At 39.9% G+C, this 22,916-nt stretch overlaps 1 protein-coding gene across 5 annotated transcripts in view; it reads right to left on the bottom strand.

The window, feature by feature from the left end:
- Positions 1 to 22,916, bottom strand: part of Spata5 (spermatogenesis associated 5) — a 183,177-nt gene that overhangs the window by 12,075 nt on the left and 148,186 nt on the right. Inside the window, exon 16 of one of the 5 annotated variants that reach the window (XM_037206555.1) lies at positions 16,611 to 16,649. The exons of 3 other annotated variants lie outside the window; for them this stretch is intronic. In XM_037206555.1, the coding sequence (XP_037062450.1) occupies positions 16,620 to 16,649 (30 nt within the window). In that variant the 3' untranslated portion in view covers positions 16,611 to 16,619. Of the gene's footprint in view, positions 1 to 16,610; positions 16,650 to 17,672; positions 17,779 to 22,916 lie in introns of those variants that run through there. One more of the 5 variants, XM_037206556.1, reaches the window with a different exon arrangement.

Raw genomic sequence — 22,916 nt, 5'->3', positions numbered from 1 at the left:
TCCATCAAACAGGTACCGAAGTAGTTATTATTAAAGAAAGAATTACTAGTTGGGCATGGTGGTACATACTTTAATCCAAACACTAGGGATGCAGAGGCAGGTGGATCTCTGAGTTTGAGGATGGCCTGATTTATAGAGCAGTTCCAGGACAGCTGGAGCTACACAATAAGTCTGTCTCCAAAGAAAAACAAAATTATTCAGACCAGATATAAATATACAAGCCCTTTAGTCTCAATAACTGCAGAACAGTAAATTAAAAAGCTGATTTGTTTTAAGCTTCAGTGTATTAACGTAAGAGAAAAATGACTTTTGAAGATACAATTGTAAACTTTGCATCTCTGAATTCTACGAACACTGTATTGCCAGCATTTCCCTTAGGGGAGAAGAAAAGTTACTCTACTCACCTGAACTCACTTATGAAAAAATTTGGGAAAAGTCACTGTGTTACACACAGGGAAATGGATTAGAAGGAAAACCTCAACATTTGTGGAATGCAGATAGGAAAATAAGCCACCAATGCTTTTTTAGAATGTGCAAGGATGAGCTGACATGAGAAACATGGAACACTGGCAAGGGAGAACAGTAATGATGAAAGTTAGGACCACTAATAGCACCACCATTCAGTGTATAGGGCTGAGGAGCTTCAAGGGCTCTGGGCCTTCATTTAAGCTGCCAAACAATCCATCATGCAGAAAACATCTCCTCCAGATATAAACAAAACTAATAAATGAAAATCAACAAACCAGATTTTAATGTATTTAAACAGATGGCCCCAAATCACACAAAAGCTAAGATTTAGATGCACATATGTCCAACTATAGTAACTGTTCTCTATCTAGTCCATTAGACCACCTTGAGGTAGAAGAGTAGAGAGCATGTGCTGGGAGCTGAACAACATTCAAGGAGCTCTTTAGGGCCTGAGTTTTAAAGGACCATGATGATGTGCAGGTAGTGTTCACTCCCTGGGAAGCTGGTCTGTGGGAAGACACAGAAGTAGTAGAGCATAGACCACTTTCAAGGGAGTCAGAAGCATCCTGTTAGGACTCAAGTAGTTTCCCAACTATGCTTGCCTGCAGCCCTCTAAGCTTCTAAGGCGCTGGCACTCAGAAAAGATGAGCTGCCACCCGGGTGTGTTCAATCTGTGGGTGATGGGTCACATACAGCCAAAGACTGCTATGAATGGGGTTCAATACAAACTTGTAAGCTTTAAAATATTTCCATTTTGTGTGTGTGGTGTATGCATGCTTGTATAAGTATGTGCATAATGCATGTGTCTTCTTCAATGGCTGTCTTCCTCAATGGTTCTCCATCTTATCTTTTGAGATAGGATCTTTCAATGAACCTGGAGCTCACCAATTAGCTAGCCTGGCTGGCCAATCTTCTCCACTTGTCGCTGCCTCCCCAGTGCTGGTTAGGACATGGACCACCACTGTACCTAGTTTTATATGGGTCCAGGAACTGAACTGAGCTCCTCATATTTGCACAGCAAGTACTTTACTGACTGACTCATCTCCCCAGCCTCCATCGTTCTTTTGTTGCAAAGTGACTGAGCAGCTCTCAAGTGGGACCTTTGTAGATGACAGCTCTGTGACACAATGTCAAAAGTCTGAGCACACCCGGGGGAAAAGAGGTCCAAGAAATGCCCTTGGGAACATTTACGCTCATCTCCACACTAGGGAATGAGGTCTGTATGAAAAGAGGCAACAAAGGAACAGGAAGCCTGAAGGTTTTCAGAAGGGTTATCTGGCAGATAGGGTGAGAACAACAGGGAAACTAAGGCTAGTTAGGGCTGATTACCAGGAGGACAGAGCTACAGTGAGATCAGATCAGCAGTATGGGGAGGGAGGTGTGAGCAAATAGTCCCAGCAAGGAGGGGCAGGAAGCAGGTGCACCAGATCCTTACGAGCTTAGGTATTGAAGAGGAGGTAGGCTGTAACCTCAGAGGAACATGTCAAGAGGACTATACTACCCCCAAACCCTATGAAGCACAAAATGTTATTTCTAGTATGAATCACTAATATAAAAATTTCCAATCATCTTAGTATTCACATACACACTGGCATGTGCAGTTGTGGAGGTACAGGCAGTTAGTAGTGGTTCTGAGGAAATGCTCTGGAACTGCAACTTAACCCAGGCCAGAGGGCACCCAGTGAGCACACCCCATGTGTGGCACAGACAACCCAGCAGCAGTGATTCAGAAACCTCAGCTCTTCTCTACTGTCGTGTACTTTTCCTTTGTATTAACTTGTATTTGTTTCACCTTAAGTCGCCCTCAATCATGATGACATCTACTACTGATTATATTAAATCTAAAAGTGTTCTTAAACAAACGAAAACTACTCACTTCCATTCCTGAGAGTCCTGCTTCCAATTTTCAGGAGGAAATTAAATAATGTATAAATCAAATACTGGGCCCAGGCCCAGACAGCTGAACATCGTTTTGTCCTTTCAAGGCAAAGAGGAAGTGTCTGCTGAGGGAGGGATAAGCCAAAAGAAATAAAGCTTAACCTCAGCCCATGTGAAAGCGATCTCAGATAACTGGGGCATGTGCAAGTAGGTTAAAAATGAGACCACATACTAACACAGAACTTTCCATGGAAGTGAAAGACTGTATCCGGATCTAACTCCCACCTTGAAAACAAAAACATACTGGGGAAAAAGCCACCTTAGAAATTCTCCATAAAGATAGAGGGAAGGAAAGCCACAGAGAGGGAGGCAGAAAGCGACTCCCCTGAGCACTTACTGCAGACTCACAAAGGATTTCACTCTAATTGTAAACAATGTAAAAAGAATGAGCTGTGTCCATGTGTGTGCATATGTGAAGCCCAAGGGAGGGAAGAAGGAAGATCCAGTGTGTAGGTGAGGGTAGAGAATGGTGAAAAGCATTAGATTAGTGGATGGCAAAATGATTCTGTGACTTTTACACGGGGCAGATCTGGCTTAGGGAAGAAACCAGCATCTCCTGTAGGCCCTTAAACCTGCCCCTGCGAGTGTCACTGCTGAAGGCTAAGGATGCAAAGACCAAGTGTGATGTGTTCCCAAGAAACTTGATGACACTGAAATTTGAACTTCACATATTTTTTAACATGTGTACTGGTTAGTTTTGTGTGTCACCTTGATACAAACTAGAGTCATCAGAGAGGAAGGAGCCTCAGTTGAGGAAATGCCTCCATGAGATCGAGCTATAAGGCATTTTCTCAGTGATCAATGGGGAAGGGCCCAGCCCATTGTGGGTGGTGCCATCCCCAGGCCAGTGGTCCTAGGTTCTTTAAGAAAGCAGGCTGAGCAAGCCATGTGGAGTAAGCCATGTGGAGCAAGTCAATAAGCAGCACCCTCCATGGCCTCTACATCAGCTCCTGCCTCCAGGATCCAGCCCTGCTTGAGTTCCTGTCCTGACTTCCTTTGGTAATGAATAGCAATGTGTTAAGTGTAAGTCAAAGAAACCCTTTCCTCCCCAACTTGCTTTTTGGTCATGGTGTTTTATTGCAGCAATAGGAACCCTAACCATGACAATGTGTCACACAATCATCTGTTGACTTTTCTCCACTTACTTAAAAATGTAAATGTGTTTCTAGCTTTTGGGCTTTACAAAAACAGGCTTTGGGCCATATTTGTTCCTCATACTGTAGTTACCTCCCCAGGATGTAGTAAATCTTCCTATGAAGCTCGCTTGATCTTCATTTGGGATTCTGTATAAGAAAAATGGTTCTTTTAATTCTTCTAAAATTAGCTGAATGAAAAGATGGCAGTAACAGGAGGAAAGAATTATTTGAAAGATATGAGTTCCTCTCTAGCATCTCTACTCACTAACATAAACATCAAAGTATATGGATGAAAGATTATGATGTCAACTACTAACCATTAACACCATGGCATCATTCAGGGACCAAGACTGACTTAAACTGCTCCTCCCTTGAGCAGAATCTCACATTGCTCCAGCATCCTTTGTAGTCCAGTGCTGGGTAAGAGTAAGTAATACTGTGTCTCACTCTACAGAAACCAAAAAGCTGGTGCCCAGAAAGATCTTCTTGAGCCCATGCTGTGCCGATTTCAGGGTGGTAAAACCTTTGACTTGGCTTCAGAAACCAAGCAAACATAAGACTGTGACACACCTATGTGATTATAGTTCTTAGGAAGCAAATAATTGTTGTACATTGTCTCTGATTTAAAAAACCCCAAAGAAAAACACTGTTTTTCTTACTCTGTCCAAGTAGAAAATCCTGTAAAGCACTCCACTAGGTGCCTCAAAACTGTGACACAGAAAACATGGTGTCATTCTTTCTTCCCTTTCTTTCCTCTCTTCCTTCCCCAATCCTTTCTGTTCTGACCTTCCACTCATTTATTTTTAAATAATCCTAGTAATTGTTAGCTCCTAAACAAATGACTCTGCCTTCTATAAGAAACTGTCCTCAGCTCTTCTTAAAAGACCAGCCTTAAAGCCCTGTTTTGAAGGCCCATCTGAAGGATAACAATGAAAAATGACTTTCCTCGGCTGTTTTTATAGCCAATCACTCACGGCGTAGTGGTCCTCCGTGGGTGGAGTATACTTGCATTCCAGAAGAAGTAGACTATACATTAAAATGATAGCAAGTTCTTCCTCAGGAATGCAGTTCTCAGTTATGAGATAGCAATTACAGAAAGATAGGATTCTTTTCATTAGAATCAACTCTGCAGTCATCTATCTGCTTTGTGGCACTAAGAAACCCAAAGGGCAGGGAAAAGCTGGCTTAATCAACTACACTGAAGAGATAAAGCTGAACGAGAAGACTGGGAAACTGGTAGTGGAGATGAGGACAGGCTCAGAGAGACATCTTTAACTCACACCCACCCCTTACATTAAAAAAAAAAGTGCTTTTTAGGGTAGTTTCAACTCCACAGTTTAATCATTAAATACAGAATGCTCATATCTCCTCTGCCCTATACACACAGCAATCTTCATCACCTATCCTGCCCAATTAGTCTGCTGATTCTATCTGAGGCTATATTGACTGTCCCCCAGGCCCATGGCTTACATCAGGGTTCACAGTGCACTCTACTACACAGCATTAGCTTCATTGTTTCTATTAGTCATACTTTCTGGCCCTGTGCAAAACACCTAAGAGAAATCATTTCAAGAAGGAATTATTTGTTTAGTTGCCTAGTTTTGAAAAGTTCATTTCAGTCAATGGCGAGGCAGAATATCCTGGTGCTAAGGGCACCTGACTGGAGCCTACAACCAGGAAGCAGAGAGACCTATAGGAATGGGCTAGGAACAACACAACCTCAGGTGATCTCCTTCTTCCAACCAGGCTCCACTCCCTATCCCTTTCTTCCCATATCATCAGACTACAATCCCGCCCATAGATTAAAATCACAACCCAATCATCTCTCACTGATTGGCTCAAATGCCTGGGTACATCTGAGCTTGGGGCTAGGGGTATTTCACATTCAAACTGTAACAGTGTCCTGAAAAACACTTTTTCTCTGGCTTCTCACCCTTTCCTTCCTCTAACCGTTTCATTCTTTTACTTTTATCTTTTCCAGAATGCCATATATTTGGAATTATACAGTATGGCCTGCTCATGAGGGTCTTCTGTGTATTTTCTTGGCATTATAACTTCCTTACTTATAATGTATAATGACAGTGAACAGTTTGTGTGTATCACAGGTTGCGTGTCTGTTCACCTACTAAAGGACATCTTTGTGGTTTCTCTGTTTTCAGTGTTGTTTCTGCTTTGTCAGTGTTGAATCAAAGGGTATCTAGATATAGTCCTAAGAGTCTTAATGAGCTTTAGAGCAGGTCTGAGGAATAAGCCCAGCAGCTAAGTGACTGGCCCACAGAACTGCTCTCCTCACAACCTAATTGTCTGAGCCCGGCCTAACCAACACCTCATGGCATTCCTTTCTCCTTGCTGATAAGCCTGGCCGTCTAAAGGCCTTACTAGTCTCTGAGTTCTGACTGTGCTATGGTCTAAGACAAGGGAGTCACAGTTATAGGTGGAACTAAGGTTGGTCATCATCTGATCTGACAGAAGGATTAGCTCAGTTTATCTGGACAGATTTCTATAATTAGAAAGGGCCTCTGAGTGGGAGAGATGTAAGAACAATGCCAGCCAAGCAAATGCGGGGGGGGGGCGCCCCCCCCGGGGAGGACGACGACGCTCAAGATAACAGCAAAGAAACAAAAACAAACAAACAAAAAACCCAAAATAGACTGTTCTATAACCTAGAGGAAGTAGCGCAGGCTTGCAGATATATTGCATTTAGTTCAGTGGCACCCTGAACACCCGACTTTCAACTTCCAGAATTACAGTATCAAAACACATGTATTGTCTAAGGAGCTATTTTGTGTAACTTGTTATAGCAGGAATAGGAAACGTTTATATATGTGAGAATCTAACTTTATTAAATGAAAATAGTATTTCTCAATAATGAGAATAATAAATAACAGCTATTTTGTATCAAGTATCCTAAATATTATTTATAATCTTTAAAACCTGTGAAAGTATTATTATTGCAATTTTACAGTGTCAGCAATAACTAACTCACCAAATTAAATGTATTGCAGCTTGTAAACAGCGGAGAGAGGATTGGAATGCAGTGCATGAAATGTCACTGTCCACACTTCCTCTACCAGACAAAAGACTAGCACAGAAATGCACTGTCTAGTGAGACGGTATGACTCAGCATTGTATGTCCTCTTGTATTAACCACTCATAACTGTCTTTCTTACTCATTTTGTGACCCCAAAGAGATCAAAGTGGTACATGCTTAGAAGAGCAAACGAGGGGCTGGAGAGATGGCTCAGCTCTGGCTGCTCTTCCACAGGACATGGGCTACGGTCCCAGAACCAACATGGTGGCTCTCACAACTGTCCAGAACTCCAGCTACCGGGGATTCTGGCCTCTATGGGCACCCAGGTACACATGTGGTTCACAGACATACAAGTAGGCAAAACACAGGACAGAAAACTTAAAAAGAAAGGTTCAAACAAACAGAACACGCTAAAGGGAAAGCTATAAGGATGGTGTGCAAACAGTGTCTGCAACCTCTTCTGCCAGTCTCAATATTTGGTTTCTTTGCAAATTAATGAGCACAAACTCTAGGGAAGAAGCAGAAAACTGTACAGAGTGTGGTTAATTTGTTCACATTTAACTGAGACACCTAACAGGTAAGAATGGAAACTGGAGGGGGTTAAAGAAAGAAATAACTATCCAAAGGTTCACCTGAACAAAAAATACTACACAGAAAGATGAACACAGTTCAACTAAAACACAAATAGTTTCCAGCACACTTGGATGTGAGGCAGATATCAGTACAACACAAAACAACAACAGCAACTAGCCCCGCCCCCAGAGCTAGCCTGATTAGCCGTGCAGTAGTGCATGAAAGGTGTTTTTATTCCTACCCATTAGATAAGTAACTTGCTTTAGGATTCTTCTTACTAAAAATTAAGATCATCAGTAAACCTGACTTTGACCACTGCTTCATATCAGTGCTGCCTGAACTCTGCTCAAACAAACGGGTCTCCATTCTAATGATATCCTCTCATTACCAGACAGCCTCTTGAACACGGGCTATTTACTGGGAGTCTAATTACCATTTCCAGATTAAATCAGCATCTAAAGCTTTGGGCTAGAGAACTGGGTAATAGGATACACCAGGGCTTAACAAATCACAAATTCCTTTAAATAAGTGATGTGAACCTTGGCCAAGCCAGCAATTATCCAAACTTGTTATATAATCAATCATCAGAACTATAACCAAGGCAAAAGAAAGTGACTATGCTTTATTTTTTTTAGAAACTCTGCAGCCTTGGTGAGTATCCAGATGTCACAAAAGAATAAATAAAGATGCAAGAGTATTCTATGTGGATGCCAAGTATCAGATAGGGCTCCAGTGTTAGTGGTGTAGTTTGCAGGAAGGCACTAAGAGGCAGTAGCATGGTTCCGAGGTGGGGTCTAGGAGGAGATCATAAAATCAACGAAGGTGTGTCCATAACAGAAAGAGTAATGGCCTGCCTCTTCCTCTCTTTTGCCTCATGGTCACGAGGTAAAGGAGCTTGGTTTTGCCACGTTTCTGCCATGATTTCCTATCTCATTATAGGCCAAAAAGCGATGTGGCCAAATAAACTGAAACTACCATGCTGGGAGCCCAAATAAACCTGTTTGTTAAGCTGAGCACCTCAGGTATTTGTAATGACAGAAAACTAATGTGAATGGCTACAGATGTTCTAAAAAGAGCATTCTTCCCTTCTTTATCATCATAGCCTTGAAGGAAGCAAATTACAAAGCATGTTCACTCAAGACTGATGGAGAACACTGCATCGCGGTTTCTAATTTGCAATATTTGAGGTAGATATTAAAGTATGTGTGGCAAATCTTTTAGTCACAATCAACCTGTGGTCCTTATATTCCTTCTGTGGCTCTTGTCATTTTCCATTGTGCTTTCACTCAGAGATAGATATTTTTCTGCTGCAATGTATAGAATGGGATGTCTATCATCTATGTAGTTCATTGTTTATTTAAATACCAGGCAATGTTTTATCATATTTTTCATGTATGGGTGTCTGTGAAAGGGTTGTACTCTCTGTGAGTTCGAGGCCAGCCTGGGCTACAGAGTGAGTTCCAGGAAAGGCGCAAAGCTACACAGAGAAACCCTGTCTCGAAAAACCAAAAATGTTAATGTTAAAATGCCTAAGAAAGGAGAATAAAAGAATCATTAAATAAAAAAAAAAAAAAAAAACAGGGTCTCTCTACATAGTCCTGATACTTATTACGTAGACCAGGCACATCTTGGACTCAGAGATATCTGCCTGCCTCTGCCTCTCAAGTGCTGTGATTAAAGGTGTGTACCACCACACCTGTCGAAATTATAATTTTTAATGAGAAACTTACACAAAAAAGAAACTGCATCCATCCATTCATCATCAAGCATCCATGAAGTGCAAAATATGGGCCAGACTTTCAGTCTTGTCTCTTCTTCCTTTTTAAAGACAAGGTCTTGTATCCAGCTCCAAACTTGCTATGTAGACAAAGAAGATACCCTGAGCTCACAAGTCTCTTGCTGGGAATCTAAGTGTTAAGCCACCATGGCTGGTTTTATGTGGTGCTAGGGAGGACACAGAGCTTCTAGCATGCTAGCAAGCACTCCACCACACTGAATTACAGCCCTACTACTTGATCAAGCAATTTTCTTTGAAGATTCTGAGGTATTAACATTGTATTACAAAGACATTAGGTCTGGAATGTGGAAATGGTTCTCAGATGACTGCAGAAGGTCAATCATTAAAATAATTAGACAATTTTTAAACCTTCTTTGTGATATATATGACTAGACTGCGTAACAGGGAAGAAAACAAGGACAAGCTAAAGCATGAGTTTAAATTCAGCAGAAGCATTACGTGGACAAGGTCTCTAGCACAGAGGGTCCCGAGGAACTAGTTACTAAATAAAGCCAAAGTCTGGCGTTCACAGTATATCCACTCCTAATTAACTGTAGAGAAACACCGTACACATTTGCTTGAACAACTCCCACCAGTAGATTGCCACCAACATACACAGGACTGCTTTCTCTTCTCTTCCTGGAATAAATCTATATATTGACTAAAATTCCACAGATTGGATATTTACAAAGGAATGGGGAAAAGGAAACAAAATGTTGGACAGCTGGGGATATAAGCTCAGTAGAATGCTTGTCTATCGTGTGAAAAGCCATGAATACAATTCCTAAGGCCACACGCATGCATATGAAGACATATACACAGATGCATACACACAGACACAGGCATAGATCTGTACATATACATATATATACACAGAGTATGGAAATCATCTCTAAGATGACTCACAGGTACTCCAGACTCAGAATGATTACCCTTCTAGTTTTGACTTCTGGCTATTATTAAAAAGGAGGGATCAGCCTCTCTATGTATTGTACTACACACAATACAAAATAAACATCTCAAGGATGGATTCAGTATTAATATGGATTTAATATTAATATGGGTCAAACAAGACTTGATGGAATAGACTTTCAAGTTGAGAGGAGACAACTAACTCCAATCCTGACTCCCTTCAATCTTCTATCCTCTACCTGTGAAATCATCTATATTTACAATAAATTTTCTTTCATAATATGAAATAGAGCCACACTCTTTCAGCTGAAAGCAAATCCTTCTTTTTGACAATGACCCTAATCCCGTGATCTTTACCAGCTGTCCTTTTCCTCGGATACTTCATTCATTCTCTATGTTGTCCTACTCCTCCTCAGTCTATAAGTTCCTCCTATTACCTCTGAGGCTCCTACTTGAACTTTTCCTCTTAATTTTTAAAAAAATTAGCTGAAAATTTCAATTTTTTGTTTATATGTGTGTATGCATGTAGTCCATGTTCATGTGTGAGTGTGAAGGCCAAAGGTCAATGTTGGGTATCTTTTAAGACAGGGTTTCTCACTGAGCCTGATGCTAGATGGTTGGTCAGCATGTGCCAGGGCTCCTCCTGCCACCCCCCATCTCCCGTACTCCTCCATCCCTCTGCCCCGCCAAAGGCCACAGTTAGAAATTCATATAACCATGTGTCCAGCTTTGTATATGAGTGCTGCCATCTCAGCTCAAATCCTCACTCTCAGGCAGCAGGTGTTTACTAACAGAGCCATTTCCCTAAGCCTGCCAACAGTCATTTCTCTCTATGGCTGGTTCTACTCCCTCAGCTTTCCATGGCAAATACGCCATTGTTCTGGCATCTCTAACATCTAAGTGTTTCTACTGCAAACCCAAGTTTCACTTTCACTTCACATAATGGCCACTCAGGGCTTTCATGCCTTGGTACCGTGACTAGGTACTGAATATAAAGATAACTTGTGAGTTCAGGGAAGAGAACACATATACGTTGAATCAATTAGATAGGGCCTGACTGACAATAAATTCTTTCTTGCTCAGATATGCCCTTAAAGACAGTATTCTACAAATTCTTATTTGTAAGGTATAATTTTGTCCCTTAAGAATAATTAGAAGAGGGGCTGAAGAGATAGCTCAGAGGTTAAGAGCACTGGCTGCTCTTCCAGAGGTCCTGAGTTCAATTCCCGGCAACCACATGGTAGCTTATAACTATCTATAATGAGATCTGATGCCCTCTTCTGTCCTGCTGGTATACATGCAGGCAGAACACTGTATACATAATGAATATTGTATACTATTATAATAATAATAATACGTAATAAGTAAATCTTTAAAAAAAAAAGAACATTTAGAAGACAACCTTTTCCAATCATCATGTAAACCAGGGTGCTTGTTATCTAATACTATGTTAGAATCACTGTCTTCAAGGTTTTGAAGGAAAGTTTCTACTGTTAGTACATTTGTCACCTGAAGGCAAAACCACTCTAAATATACAATACACACCAAAAAATGCAGACTTCTGGACACAGGCTTTGGAATTAGACCTTGGCTTACATCCTTGTTGTGGGATGGTCTGTATGTCAAATCAATAAATAAAACACTGATTGGCCAGTGGCCAGGCAGGAAGTAGGTGGGACAAGGAGAGAGGAGAATACTGGGAAGCAGAAGGCTGAGGCAGAGACACTGCCAGCTGCCGCCATGACCAGCAGCATGTGAAGACGCCGGTAAGCCACCAGCCACGTAGCAAGGTATAGATTTATGGAAATGGATTAATTTAAGCTATAAGAACAGTTAGCAAGAAGCCTGCCACAGCCATACAGTTTGTATGCAATATAAGTCTCTGTGTTTACTTGGTTGGGTCTGAGCGGCTGTGGGACTGGAGGGTGACAAAGATTTGTCCTGACTGTGGGCAAGGCAGGAAAACTCTAGCTACACATCCTAGTTCTACAAGTTAGCTATGAGAACTTAAGTTACTCTAAGCTGTAGTTTCCTGTTCCATAAAACCAGAGTATCCCAATTTTGTACCCTAGATGTAGTAAGTTGGATAATTTACAAAATGCATGTTAAGTGTACACTAAGATTGCAATAAACATCAACAGTATCTATTATCAACACAAACATGAAACACAGTGGCTGTGGGGTTGATTACAGTGTTTTCCAACAAAAATCAGATATGAGTGAATTTGAGTGGATGTCACTGTGACTAATGAAAAATGTTTCTATCTCATGAGCTATGTTTTTTGGGGGGAGTGTGGGGGGAACGACGACTGTTTTTTCAAGACCCCGTTTCTCTGTGTAACAGTTCTGGCTATCCTGGAACTCACTCTGTATACCAGGATGGCCTTGAACTCACCGAGATCCACCTGCCTCTGCCTCCCTAGTGCTAAGATTAAAGGCCTGTGGCACCACTGCACAGCTATCACGAGCTATTTTGAGACCTGGTAGGTGGGTATGTTCTTTTGTTTGTACTTCAGGATCTGCTGAAGTCTTTTCCCCACCAGAGAATGAAAGAGACTGCTAAGTGGAAACTCTGGGTTAAGATGACTACAAGATACACAGCAACACCAAACCATTTTGTAGTCACACAGCATGCACTGGTGGGAACAGAGAGTAAGCAATACCAGAAACAACAAATTAAAACAAGGGATGGAGGGAAGCTGAGGTCTAAGATGCAGTCGTGTACACCAAGTTTTGCAGCTAATGAAAGTCCGGATAGGTTGTGAACATATTTTAAAGGAGGTCTGCAGAGCTCAAGGCAGCACTTGGCCATCAAGCTTGGTGGAACAGGCCTATAATCTCCACTATGCAAGAGCCAAGTTCAGGACCAGCCTGGGTGACTGGTGAAGCACCGTTTAAGAGCATCCTTGCCAACTCCTCAGAGAGTTTCACTTGTAAAACAGTGTGACATTGTTCATATCATGAGTCTTAGCATGTAAAATGCTGATTAAGCCTTTCAAAATCAATATTAGTAAATCTTATTCATGTGTCAATGAAAAACTGAACCCTGTCCATACCTCCTGTGGATTCCTCAGACCATCCTATCCCACCCACCACAAAACATTTTCCCCCGGACTCACTGCTATGTCCCAGCCCCCAACTCAGGCAGAGACCCCCAGATCAACCACAGGCCACATCTGCCAGAAGACCAGGTAGGCTGCACATGGACCTTCTCCACTTTCTGTTCCCCGAGACCCAATTTTCAACCCTGGCATCCCCTTCCGCCAGCCTCCAACACCAACAAGAATTCCCCACAAACACACAAATAAGCAGGCTATTAAAATAGGCAACACACAGCCAACATACTCTGAAAATCCAGAGAGAAAACAGAAACCAAGGGACAAAACACCCGCACAATAAAAACAAACCCAGAAATCAGCACCAAGACTTACAATCACCCCAAATCCAGATGCCTAGACTCCAGTGTAAGAATACAACCAGTAACAAACAGGGCAAAGTCTCCACCAGAACCCAGTTAGCCTACCACACCAGGCCCTGAATATTCCAACACAGCTGAAGCACAAGATAAAGACCTTAAAACCAACTTTATGAAGATGATAGAAGTCCTTAAAGAGGAAACATAAATCCCTCAAAGAGCTGGGCGGTGGTGGCGCACGCCTTTAATCCCAGCACTCGGGAGGCAGAGCCAGGCTGATATCTGTGAGTTTGAGGCCAGCCTGATCTACAGAGCAAGATCCAGGACAGGCACCAAAACTACACAGAGAAACCCTGTCTCAAAAAACCAAAAAGAAAAAAGAAAAAAAAAAAAGAAAGAAAGAAAAGAAAAAGAAAAAAAGTCTCTCAAAGAAAGCCAGGAAAACAGAAACAATTGGAGGACATGAATAAATACCTTATGGAAAACAAACAAACAAACAAACAAACAAACAAACAAACAAACAGTTGAAGGAAACAAAACTGTTCAAAACCTGAAAATAGAAATAGAAACAATAAAGAAAACAAAAACTGAGGGAATTCGGGAAAGGAAAAATTTAGGAATGTGAACATTAACTACAGAGACAAGTTTGACCAACATAATACAAGAGATGGAAGAGAGAATCTCTTTTCTTCTTTTAGCTTTTATTTATTTATTTATTTTTTTGAGACAGAGTTTCTCCATGTAGCTTTGGCACCTGTCCTGGATCTCGCTCTGTAGACCAGGCTGGCCTTGAACTCACAGAGCTCCGCCTGGCTCTGCCTCCTGAGTGCTGGGATTAAAGGCGTATGCCACCACTGCCTGGCTTTTTCCTTTCCTTTCCTTTTCTTTTTGGGTAAGAAGAGAATCTTAAGCATTGAAGATACAATAGAAGAAATGGTTGGTCAAAGAAAATGTTAAATCTATAAATATCCTGACACAAAACATCCAGGAAACCTAGAACACCATGAAAAGACCAAACCTAAGAATAATAGGAATAGAAGACAGAGAACCTTAGCTCAAAGGCCCAGAAAGTATTTTCAACAAAATATAGAAGAGAATTTTTCTAACCTAAAGAAGGAGATGCCTATGAAGGTGCAAGAAGTATATAGAACATCAAATAGATTAGATCAGAAAAAAAGTCCCCTTAAACATAATAATCAGAACACTAAACATACAGAACAAAGAAAGAATATTAAAAGTTGCAAAGGAAAAAGACCAAGGAACATAAAGGCAGATCTATTAGAATTACACCTGACTTCTCAATGGAAACTCTAAAACCTAGAAGGGCTTAGACAAATGAGATGCAGACTCGAAGAGACCAAAGATGTCAGCCCAGATTAATATACCCTGCAAAACTGTCAATCACCATAGATGGAGAAAATAAGGTAGTCCATGATAAAATCAAATTTAAACAATATTTATCTATGAATACAGCCCTAGAGAAGGAGCAAGAAGGAAAAATTCAAACCAAGGAAGTAAACTATACTCATGAAAATACAGGAAATACTCTAATACCAGTAAAACCCAAAGAAGGGGAGTACACACACACACACACACACACACACACACACACACACACACACCCTACTTACCAACAAGAACAAGAACAATAACAACGTAACAGGAATTAACAATCAATGTTCATTGATATCTCTCATTATCAATGACCTCAATTCCCCAATAAAAAAACACAGATTAACAGAATGGGGCAAAACCAGAATTCATCCTTCTGCTGCATATAAAAACATACTTCAACATTAGGGATAGACATTCACTAGGGTAAAGGGTTAGGAAAAAATACTACTACAAGAAAATGGATCTCCAAGGAGCAAGCTGGTGTAGACATTTTAATATCTAACAAAACAGACTTCAAATCAAAATTAATCAAAAGAAATGGGTAAGGACACTGCATATTCATTAAGGGAAAAAATCTATCAAGATGAGATTTCAATCCTTAACATCTATGCCTCAAACACAAGGACACCCACTTTTATAAAAGAAACACTACTACAGCTTAAATCACATATAGGCCCTCACCCACTGACAGTGGGAGACTTCAATACACCACTCTCAAATATAGGTAGGTCATCCAGATAAAAACTTAACAGAGAAATGCAGGAGCTAACTGATGTTATAAATCAAATGGACCTAACATATATTTTCAAAACATTTCATCGAAATACAAAATTACTCTCTGTACCTTATGGAACTTTCTCCAAAGCTGATAACATGTTTAGAAAAAACAAGTCTCAACAGACACAAGAAAACTGAAGTAACCTCCTGCATGGTTTAAAGTTGGACATCAACAACAATAGAAACAAGAGAGAGCTTACAAACTCATAGACACTGAACGACTCTCTACTGAATAAAAAAAAATGGGTCAAGACAGAAATAAAGAAATTAAAGACATTTTAGAATTCAATGAAAATGAATATACAACATACCCAAATGTATGGAACACATGGAAACTGGTGCTAAGAGGAAAGTTCATGGCACTAAGTGCCTACATTACAACAACAACAACAAAATTGCAGCGATCTCATACTAGCAACTTAACTCTAGAAATCTCTAGAACAGAAAGAAGTAAGCACACCCAAGAGGAGTAGACGGCAGGAAATAATCAAACTTAGGGATGAAATCAATAAAATAGATAATACAAAGATAAAAAAAAAAACCTCACCCAAACAAAGAGTAGGTTATATGAGAAAAATCTACAAAATAGACAAACTCTTATCCAAACTCACTAAAAGATGGAGAGAATATCCAATAATAAAATTAGAAACAAAAAGGAGGGCATAATAGACACCAAAGAAATCCAGAAAATCATAGGACATAATTTAAAAACCTGTAATCTAACAAATTGGAAAAATCTAAAACAAATGGATAATTTTCTCAATGGATACCTCTTACCAAAGTTAAATCAAGATCAGAAAAAAAATTTAAATAGACATATAGCCCTAGTGAATTAGAAGCAGTCGTTAAATGTCTAAGCAAAAAAAAAGAAAAAAAAAAGCCCAGAACCAAATGGTTTTAGACAAATTCTACCAGACTTTCAAAGAGTTAATGCCAATACTCCTCAAATTATTCCACAAAATAGAAACAGAAGGGACATTGCCCAATTCATTTTATGAGGCCACAGTTACCATGATACCCAAACCACAAAAAGACTCAACAAAGAAAGAATTACAGACCAATTTACCTTATGAACACAGATGCAAAAATTCTCAATAAAATACTCGCAAACAGAATCCAAGAACACATCAAAAGATCATCCACTATGATCGGGTAGGCTTCATCCCAGAGATGCAGGGATGGTTCAACATAGCGAAATCAGTAAATGTAATCCACCATATAAATAAACTGAAAGAAAACAAAAAAACCCACATGATCATCTCATTAGATACTGAAAAAGCCTTTGACAAAACCCAACCCCCTTCATGATAAAAGTCCTGGAGAGTTTAGGGATACAAAAAACATACCTAAACATAATAAAAACAATTCATAGCAAGCCTCTAGCCAACATCAAATTAAATGGAGAGAAACTCAAAAGTTTCCACTAAAATCAGGAACAAGACAAGGCTGTCCACACTTTGCATTATCTATTCAATATAGTACTTAGAGCAGTAAGATAACCAGAGGAGATAAAAGGGATACAAATTGGAAAGGAAGAAGTCAAAGTATCATTATTTGCTAATGTTATGATAGCATACATAAATGACCCTAAAAATTCCACTAGGGAACACCTACATTTGATATACACTTTCAACAAAGTGGCTGGATACAATATTAACTCAAGAAAATCAGAAGCCCTCCTACATACAAATGACAAACAGATTGAGAAAGAAATCAAGGAAACAACATTGTTCACAATAGCCTCAAATAATATAAAATACCTTGGGGTAACGCTAACCAAACAAGTGAAAGACTTGTATGATAAAAACTTCAAGTCTCAAAAGGAAGAAATTGAAGAAGATATCAGAAAATAAAAAGATCTATTGATCATTAGAATTAACAGTAAAATTGGCCATCATACCAAAAGCAATCTACAGATCCAATGAAATCTCCATCAAAACTCCAACACTTCTTTACAGACCTTGAAAAGACAATTCTAACTTGATGCGGAAACACAAAAAACCCATGACAGCTAAAATAATCCTGAAAAATAAAAGAACTGCTTGAGGTATCTTTGATTTCAAGTTGTGCTACAGAGCTAGAGTAATAAAAACTACATAGTTCAGGCATAAATATAGGCACATTGATCAATGGAATTGAATACCCAGACATAAATTCACATATGTACACACCTGATTTTTTTCATAAAGAAGCCAGAAATACACACTGGAAAAAAGAAAGTATCTTCAACAAATGGTGCTGGTCAAACTGGATGGCTGTATGTAGAAGAATGTAAATGGATCCATATTTATCAATCTGCACAAAACTCAAGCCCAAGTGGATCAATGACTTCTACTTAAATCCAGATAAACTGAACCTGATGGAAGGGAAAGTAGGAATAGCCTTGAACGCATTGACACAGGAGACAACTATCTGAACAGCAAACACTGATAGCACAGGCACTAAGATAAATGATTACTAAATGGGACTTCATGAAACTGAAAAGCTTCTGTAAGGCAAAGGACACTATCAATTAGACAAAGAGGCAGCTTAGCGAATGGAAAAAGATTTTTTACCAAACTCCACATTGAACAGAGGTTTAACATTCAAAATATATAAAGAACTCAATAAATGAGATATCAAAAACACCAAATAATCCATTTAAAAATAGGGTATAGACTTATCTAAACAGATAAATCTTAATAGGGGAAACTCAAATGGCCGCAAAACACTTAAAGAAATGTTCAATGTTCTTAGCCATCGGGGAAATGCAAATCAAAATTACTTTGAGATTCCATCTTACACTTCTCAGAATGTTAAGATCAAAACCACAAATTTCAGCTCTTGCTGGTGAGGATATAGAGCAATGTGAATACCCCTCCCTTGCTGGTGGGAGTGCAAACTTGTACAACTACTATGGAAATCAAAATGGTGGTTCCTCAGAAAACTGGGACTTGATCTACCTCAAGACATAACTATAACACTCTTGGGTCTAATAGGCAGAAACTGGAAACAAACTACATATCCTTCAAATGAAGAATGGATAAAGAAAATGTGGCACCTTTACACAATGGATTATGTCTCAGCTGTTAAAAAATTAACACCATAAAGTTTGCAGGATACAAACTAGATGGATACAACTAGAAAAAAATGACTGAGGTAACTGAGACTCAGAAAGACAAATACGGTATGTACTCACTCATAAGTAGATTATCAGCTGTTAAGTAAATGATAATCAAGCTACAACCCACAGACCCAGAGGAGTTAGGCAAAGAGGAGGACTGGGGTGGGGAGAGATACACATGGATCTCACTGTTAATAGGAAATGGAATAAATTTTGCAGGTAGATTGGGTGCAGGTGGGGATAGGGGTTGGAAGAATCAGATGGGGAGGGGTGGAGGGAGTGAGTATGGGGAGACTGCTGGAATTGGGGACCATTTGAGGGTGATGTGGATATCTTCCTGGAATCTATGAGGGAGACCCTAGTGAGGACTCCTAGTAATGGAGGATATAGAATCCGAACTGACCATCTTTTATAGCCCTACCTAAAATTTTTAAGAATTACAACGGTGCGGTGGTGGCGCATGCCTTTAATCCCAGCACTCGGGAGGCAGAGGCAGGCGGATCTCTGTGAGTTTGAGGCCAGCCTGGGCTACAGAGTGAGTTTCAGGAAAGGCGCAAAGCTACACAGAGAAACCCTGTTTCGAAAAACCAAAACAAACAAATAAACAAACAAACAAAAGAATTACAACTTTGAGCAAGTGCCTATACTTTAACCTGAAGCTTGATCAAAGTACAATGAGAACAATGAATCATAGTTTCAGATGTTACTATCTATGTTAAAATGAAAAGTGGAAGTACAGATTAACATTTCAGCTGAATATATAACATTCAGAATACCATGAAAAGTTGAACACATAGGAAAAGCAACAACCAGTATGTTCTTTTCTTTCAGTCTCTCTTTGGGCTGAATATTTGGAGAGATACCTGTGAAAATAACTATGAGGAATTGTATAACAAAGCAGCCTTCTGTCCTAGCATCAGCCTGGTTTCCTTAGGGATCTCCACGGGACCCTCCTGGCCAACAACCCAAATAAAGGCAACTGAGTCTCACCACTGGAAGCCTTGCCAGGCTACAAAAGATGGCCAGTTCAGACAATGACACCCGCCCCTTACAATAACCACAGACTAACAAAAACCCAACTACCAGTCATGAGAGACCTCCTCTCAAGTGGTCAGAGTATCCAAATGGCTCCTAAAACAATATAGGGCCTTTGAGGGCCTTTGGATGCCTCTCAGAGGTTGAAGGTAAGCCCCTATTGCTGAAGACACCACACACTTAGGAAACAAGACTTGGATCATTAGAGCTCTATCTAACATGAAAGTCTCCTTTCCATTGTATAGCCTCCCCTGTAACAGAAAATACTATGTAAGCTGCCAAGGGAGGGCAGTAATTAATAGTCCTACCTAGTTGTGATAACTATAAACCAGTACAATGACCAGCATGGCAAAATATCCACTAAAGTACAATAGAGGCACTCTGGTAACCAACCACCAGCTGTCTAAGTAGACTTAAATCTTTAAGGCCCACTTAACAGGAAGGAAATCATGCCTGGTACTAGAAACATAGCCAACTCTCCAGGGCTAGTGAGGTCATGGATCTTAGAAGAGAATTTACTACTACCACTTTGCTAGATCAGTATAATTCCTTAACTACATTCTAAATTTTATCCTTATACCCACAAGTAAGTGTAGCCATTAAATCTTGTTGAAGGATCTCCTCTCTACAGCAAATGGAGACCACTGTAGAAAACCACAACTGGACACCACGCAAAGATGAACGGAATGTGGGGAGCCCAGTCCTAATGGACACATCTCCTAATGGACATAGCTCCTGCATCTATGGCTTGGGGAACATCATGTAAGCATTAAAGAATGATGAATAGTGGTATCTATTTTAGGCTGCAGATGAACACAGATAGCTTTCTGGGAGGGAAGATGTGTGTGTGTGTGTGTGTGTGGGGGGGGGAGATTCAAAATCAGAGTTCCATGAAGCTGCAATGTCTCTAAATATCCCCGTGTTCCTCACCCAATAAAAAAAACTAACCATATGTGGATCAGGGTGGTGGTACACATCATTTAAAATGTTACAGAAAAACATCAGCGATCATGATGCTCATCCACAGTGAAGAAAGAAATGCAGACTGCCTTAAAAGTAAAGCCAGCAGAAGTTCCCACCTTTAATGTGCTATGGAAGTGAAAGCTATCTTCTTAAGGCAGCAACTGAACTCTGAAGATCCTAAACAAAGCTTATTAGAGGAGGAGCAATGAAAGTCATTATCAAGAGGTGCTGTCACTAATACTTCTCAATTCTCTTTTAGGTTTCAGTAAGTAGAAGATAAAGTACTTCCTTTAAATATCAGCACCCCCTTTTCTTTCTTATTCACTATTACTATTTCTAAAAAAAGAGACTGGCCTCAAACTCAATAGGTACTTGAATTCATGTTCTTCCTGCCTCATTCTCTTGAACATTAGGATTTAAGTGTGTACCACCCTACTTGGCTTGACCTTATTATCTTAAAATAGGGCATATCTAGGATTTCTGTAGACAATTCCCCTAACATTAGCTCTGACACTATTATAAAAAACAAATAATGCATAATAGAAGAAACAAATACTAGACAGAAAAAATTGTATATATGTAACAATAATTATCAAAAAGGTCATGAATTCAAGAAGGAGGAATCTGGAAGACTTAGAGGGGAGAGAGGGAGAGATGAAAATGATATAAATACTCCTGTAGGAAATTTGAAGAAAGTAATAAGAAGAATTCAAATTAAAAACAAGACTGAGAATTCTAATGGTTCTCAGGGATGATTTCGTTCAAGACAGAGACGTTGAAATACAGAGTGTTAAGAGTAAACCAGGCCTTAACAGGTACAAGTCAGCAGAGCTTAGAGTGCCAGCTTCCACTGTGTCACCAAAAGGTGACACAACATGGTTCTCGGCTCTAGTCCCCCCCCCCACTTCCTCTCTCTCTATAATGTACCTAATTTAAAATCCTCTTACTGTTGCCCACTAGAACAATTATTCTGTATTTTAAAACATGGCTGCTCTTGTGCAGAATGTGATCTATACACAAAGCATCACATTTGCCTAATTTAGAGACCCAGTGATTTAGGTAGGTAGAAATGCTTGCTCTATACAGTAGCATAGTTAGAAGGGAAAAGAGGGAGGTGTGAAGGTTTACTTCTCAGGTAATAGTTCTTCAGGTGAAAATCAGTTTCCTTAACATTAAAAGCTATAAATTATCACATTTATAAATGAAGAAAAGCTATGGGGTAACTACAGTGATACTAAAATTAATTTCCCCTTTGAGAAAGACTAGATAATAAAGGAAGCCAGACTGGGCTAGAATCTGTACATTATATATTCCTGATAAAGAACTGGAATATGAAATACAAAGTCTAAAACTCAACAAGAGAAGAAATCTCATTTAAAAAACAGGCAAAATCTCTGAAGCGACCCCTCACCCAAGAAGACACACAGATGGGAAGCAGGCAAATGTAAAGATGTTTCACAGCATGTCACTGGAGAACGACAGCCAACAATACCATAGCACTAATCAGACACTTACCATCCAAGTCACCACAACAGCAAAGGTGGCAAGACCTGGAGCAAAAGCAGCAATTACTGCTGCTAAAAATGTAAAATGGTGCAGGAATTTTGGAAGACAGTTCATCAGGAAACAACCGCCCTCCTCTATCATATAACCCAGGGACTTCTTAGCATCTATTCCCAAGAGTCCAAACTGTAGGTTCAAAAACAGGCCCATACACAAGCATTCAGAACAACTTTATTTGCCTGTGTCCAAACCTGGAAGCAACCAAGTTGTCCTCCAATATGCCAATGGACAAACTGGTACAGCTAGATAATGGAATGATACTACCCACAAATAACACAGAAGATCTTCAAGTGCAAGCGACTAAGTAAAAAGATTCTAATGATGACATCATACAAATGGTGGCGCCACCGACATTTAAAGCCAAAAAATGAACACCACAACCGTTGTCTGGGATCGGGGCAGGTGAAGGATGACAAATAGGCATAATGCCATAATGCAAGATTCTCACAGCAGCAAAGCTGCTCTATATGGTGCACCTGTCAAGATCCTAAGGATCTACAACACCAATAATGCTCACCAACTGTAATAAATATAACATACAGATTAAAAAACTTACAACTAGGGAAAGGTGGGAGATTAGAGGTTCTCCGTTAATTTTGTGGTAAGCCTAAACATACAGCCAATGCTACCCAATAATGATCTATCTTTAATGTAAGACTGAAACTCTAATGTTTCAGTGTAACACATGTTTTAGAGATAGGAATCTCTTACAGAAATTTCAAATTACAAAAGCATATCAGTGGGAAAAAGGGGTGGTGGTGGATAATTTCTTGTCCTTTGCTGATAATAAATAGCATGGTGATAGTTGGAATCTGGTGCCCTTGTTCCCA

Source organism: Peromyscus leucopus, chromosome 6 (assembly GCF_004664715.2).
Source record: "Peromyscus leucopus breed LL Stock chromosome 6, UCI_PerLeu_2.1, whole genome shotgun sequence".
Taxonomy (NCBI): Eukaryota; Metazoa; Chordata; class Mammalia; order Rodentia; family Cricetidae; genus Peromyscus; species Peromyscus leucopus.
The sequence above is the reverse complement of the archived record's forward strand: the minus strand, read 5'-3'. Positions and strand labels throughout refer to the sequence as shown.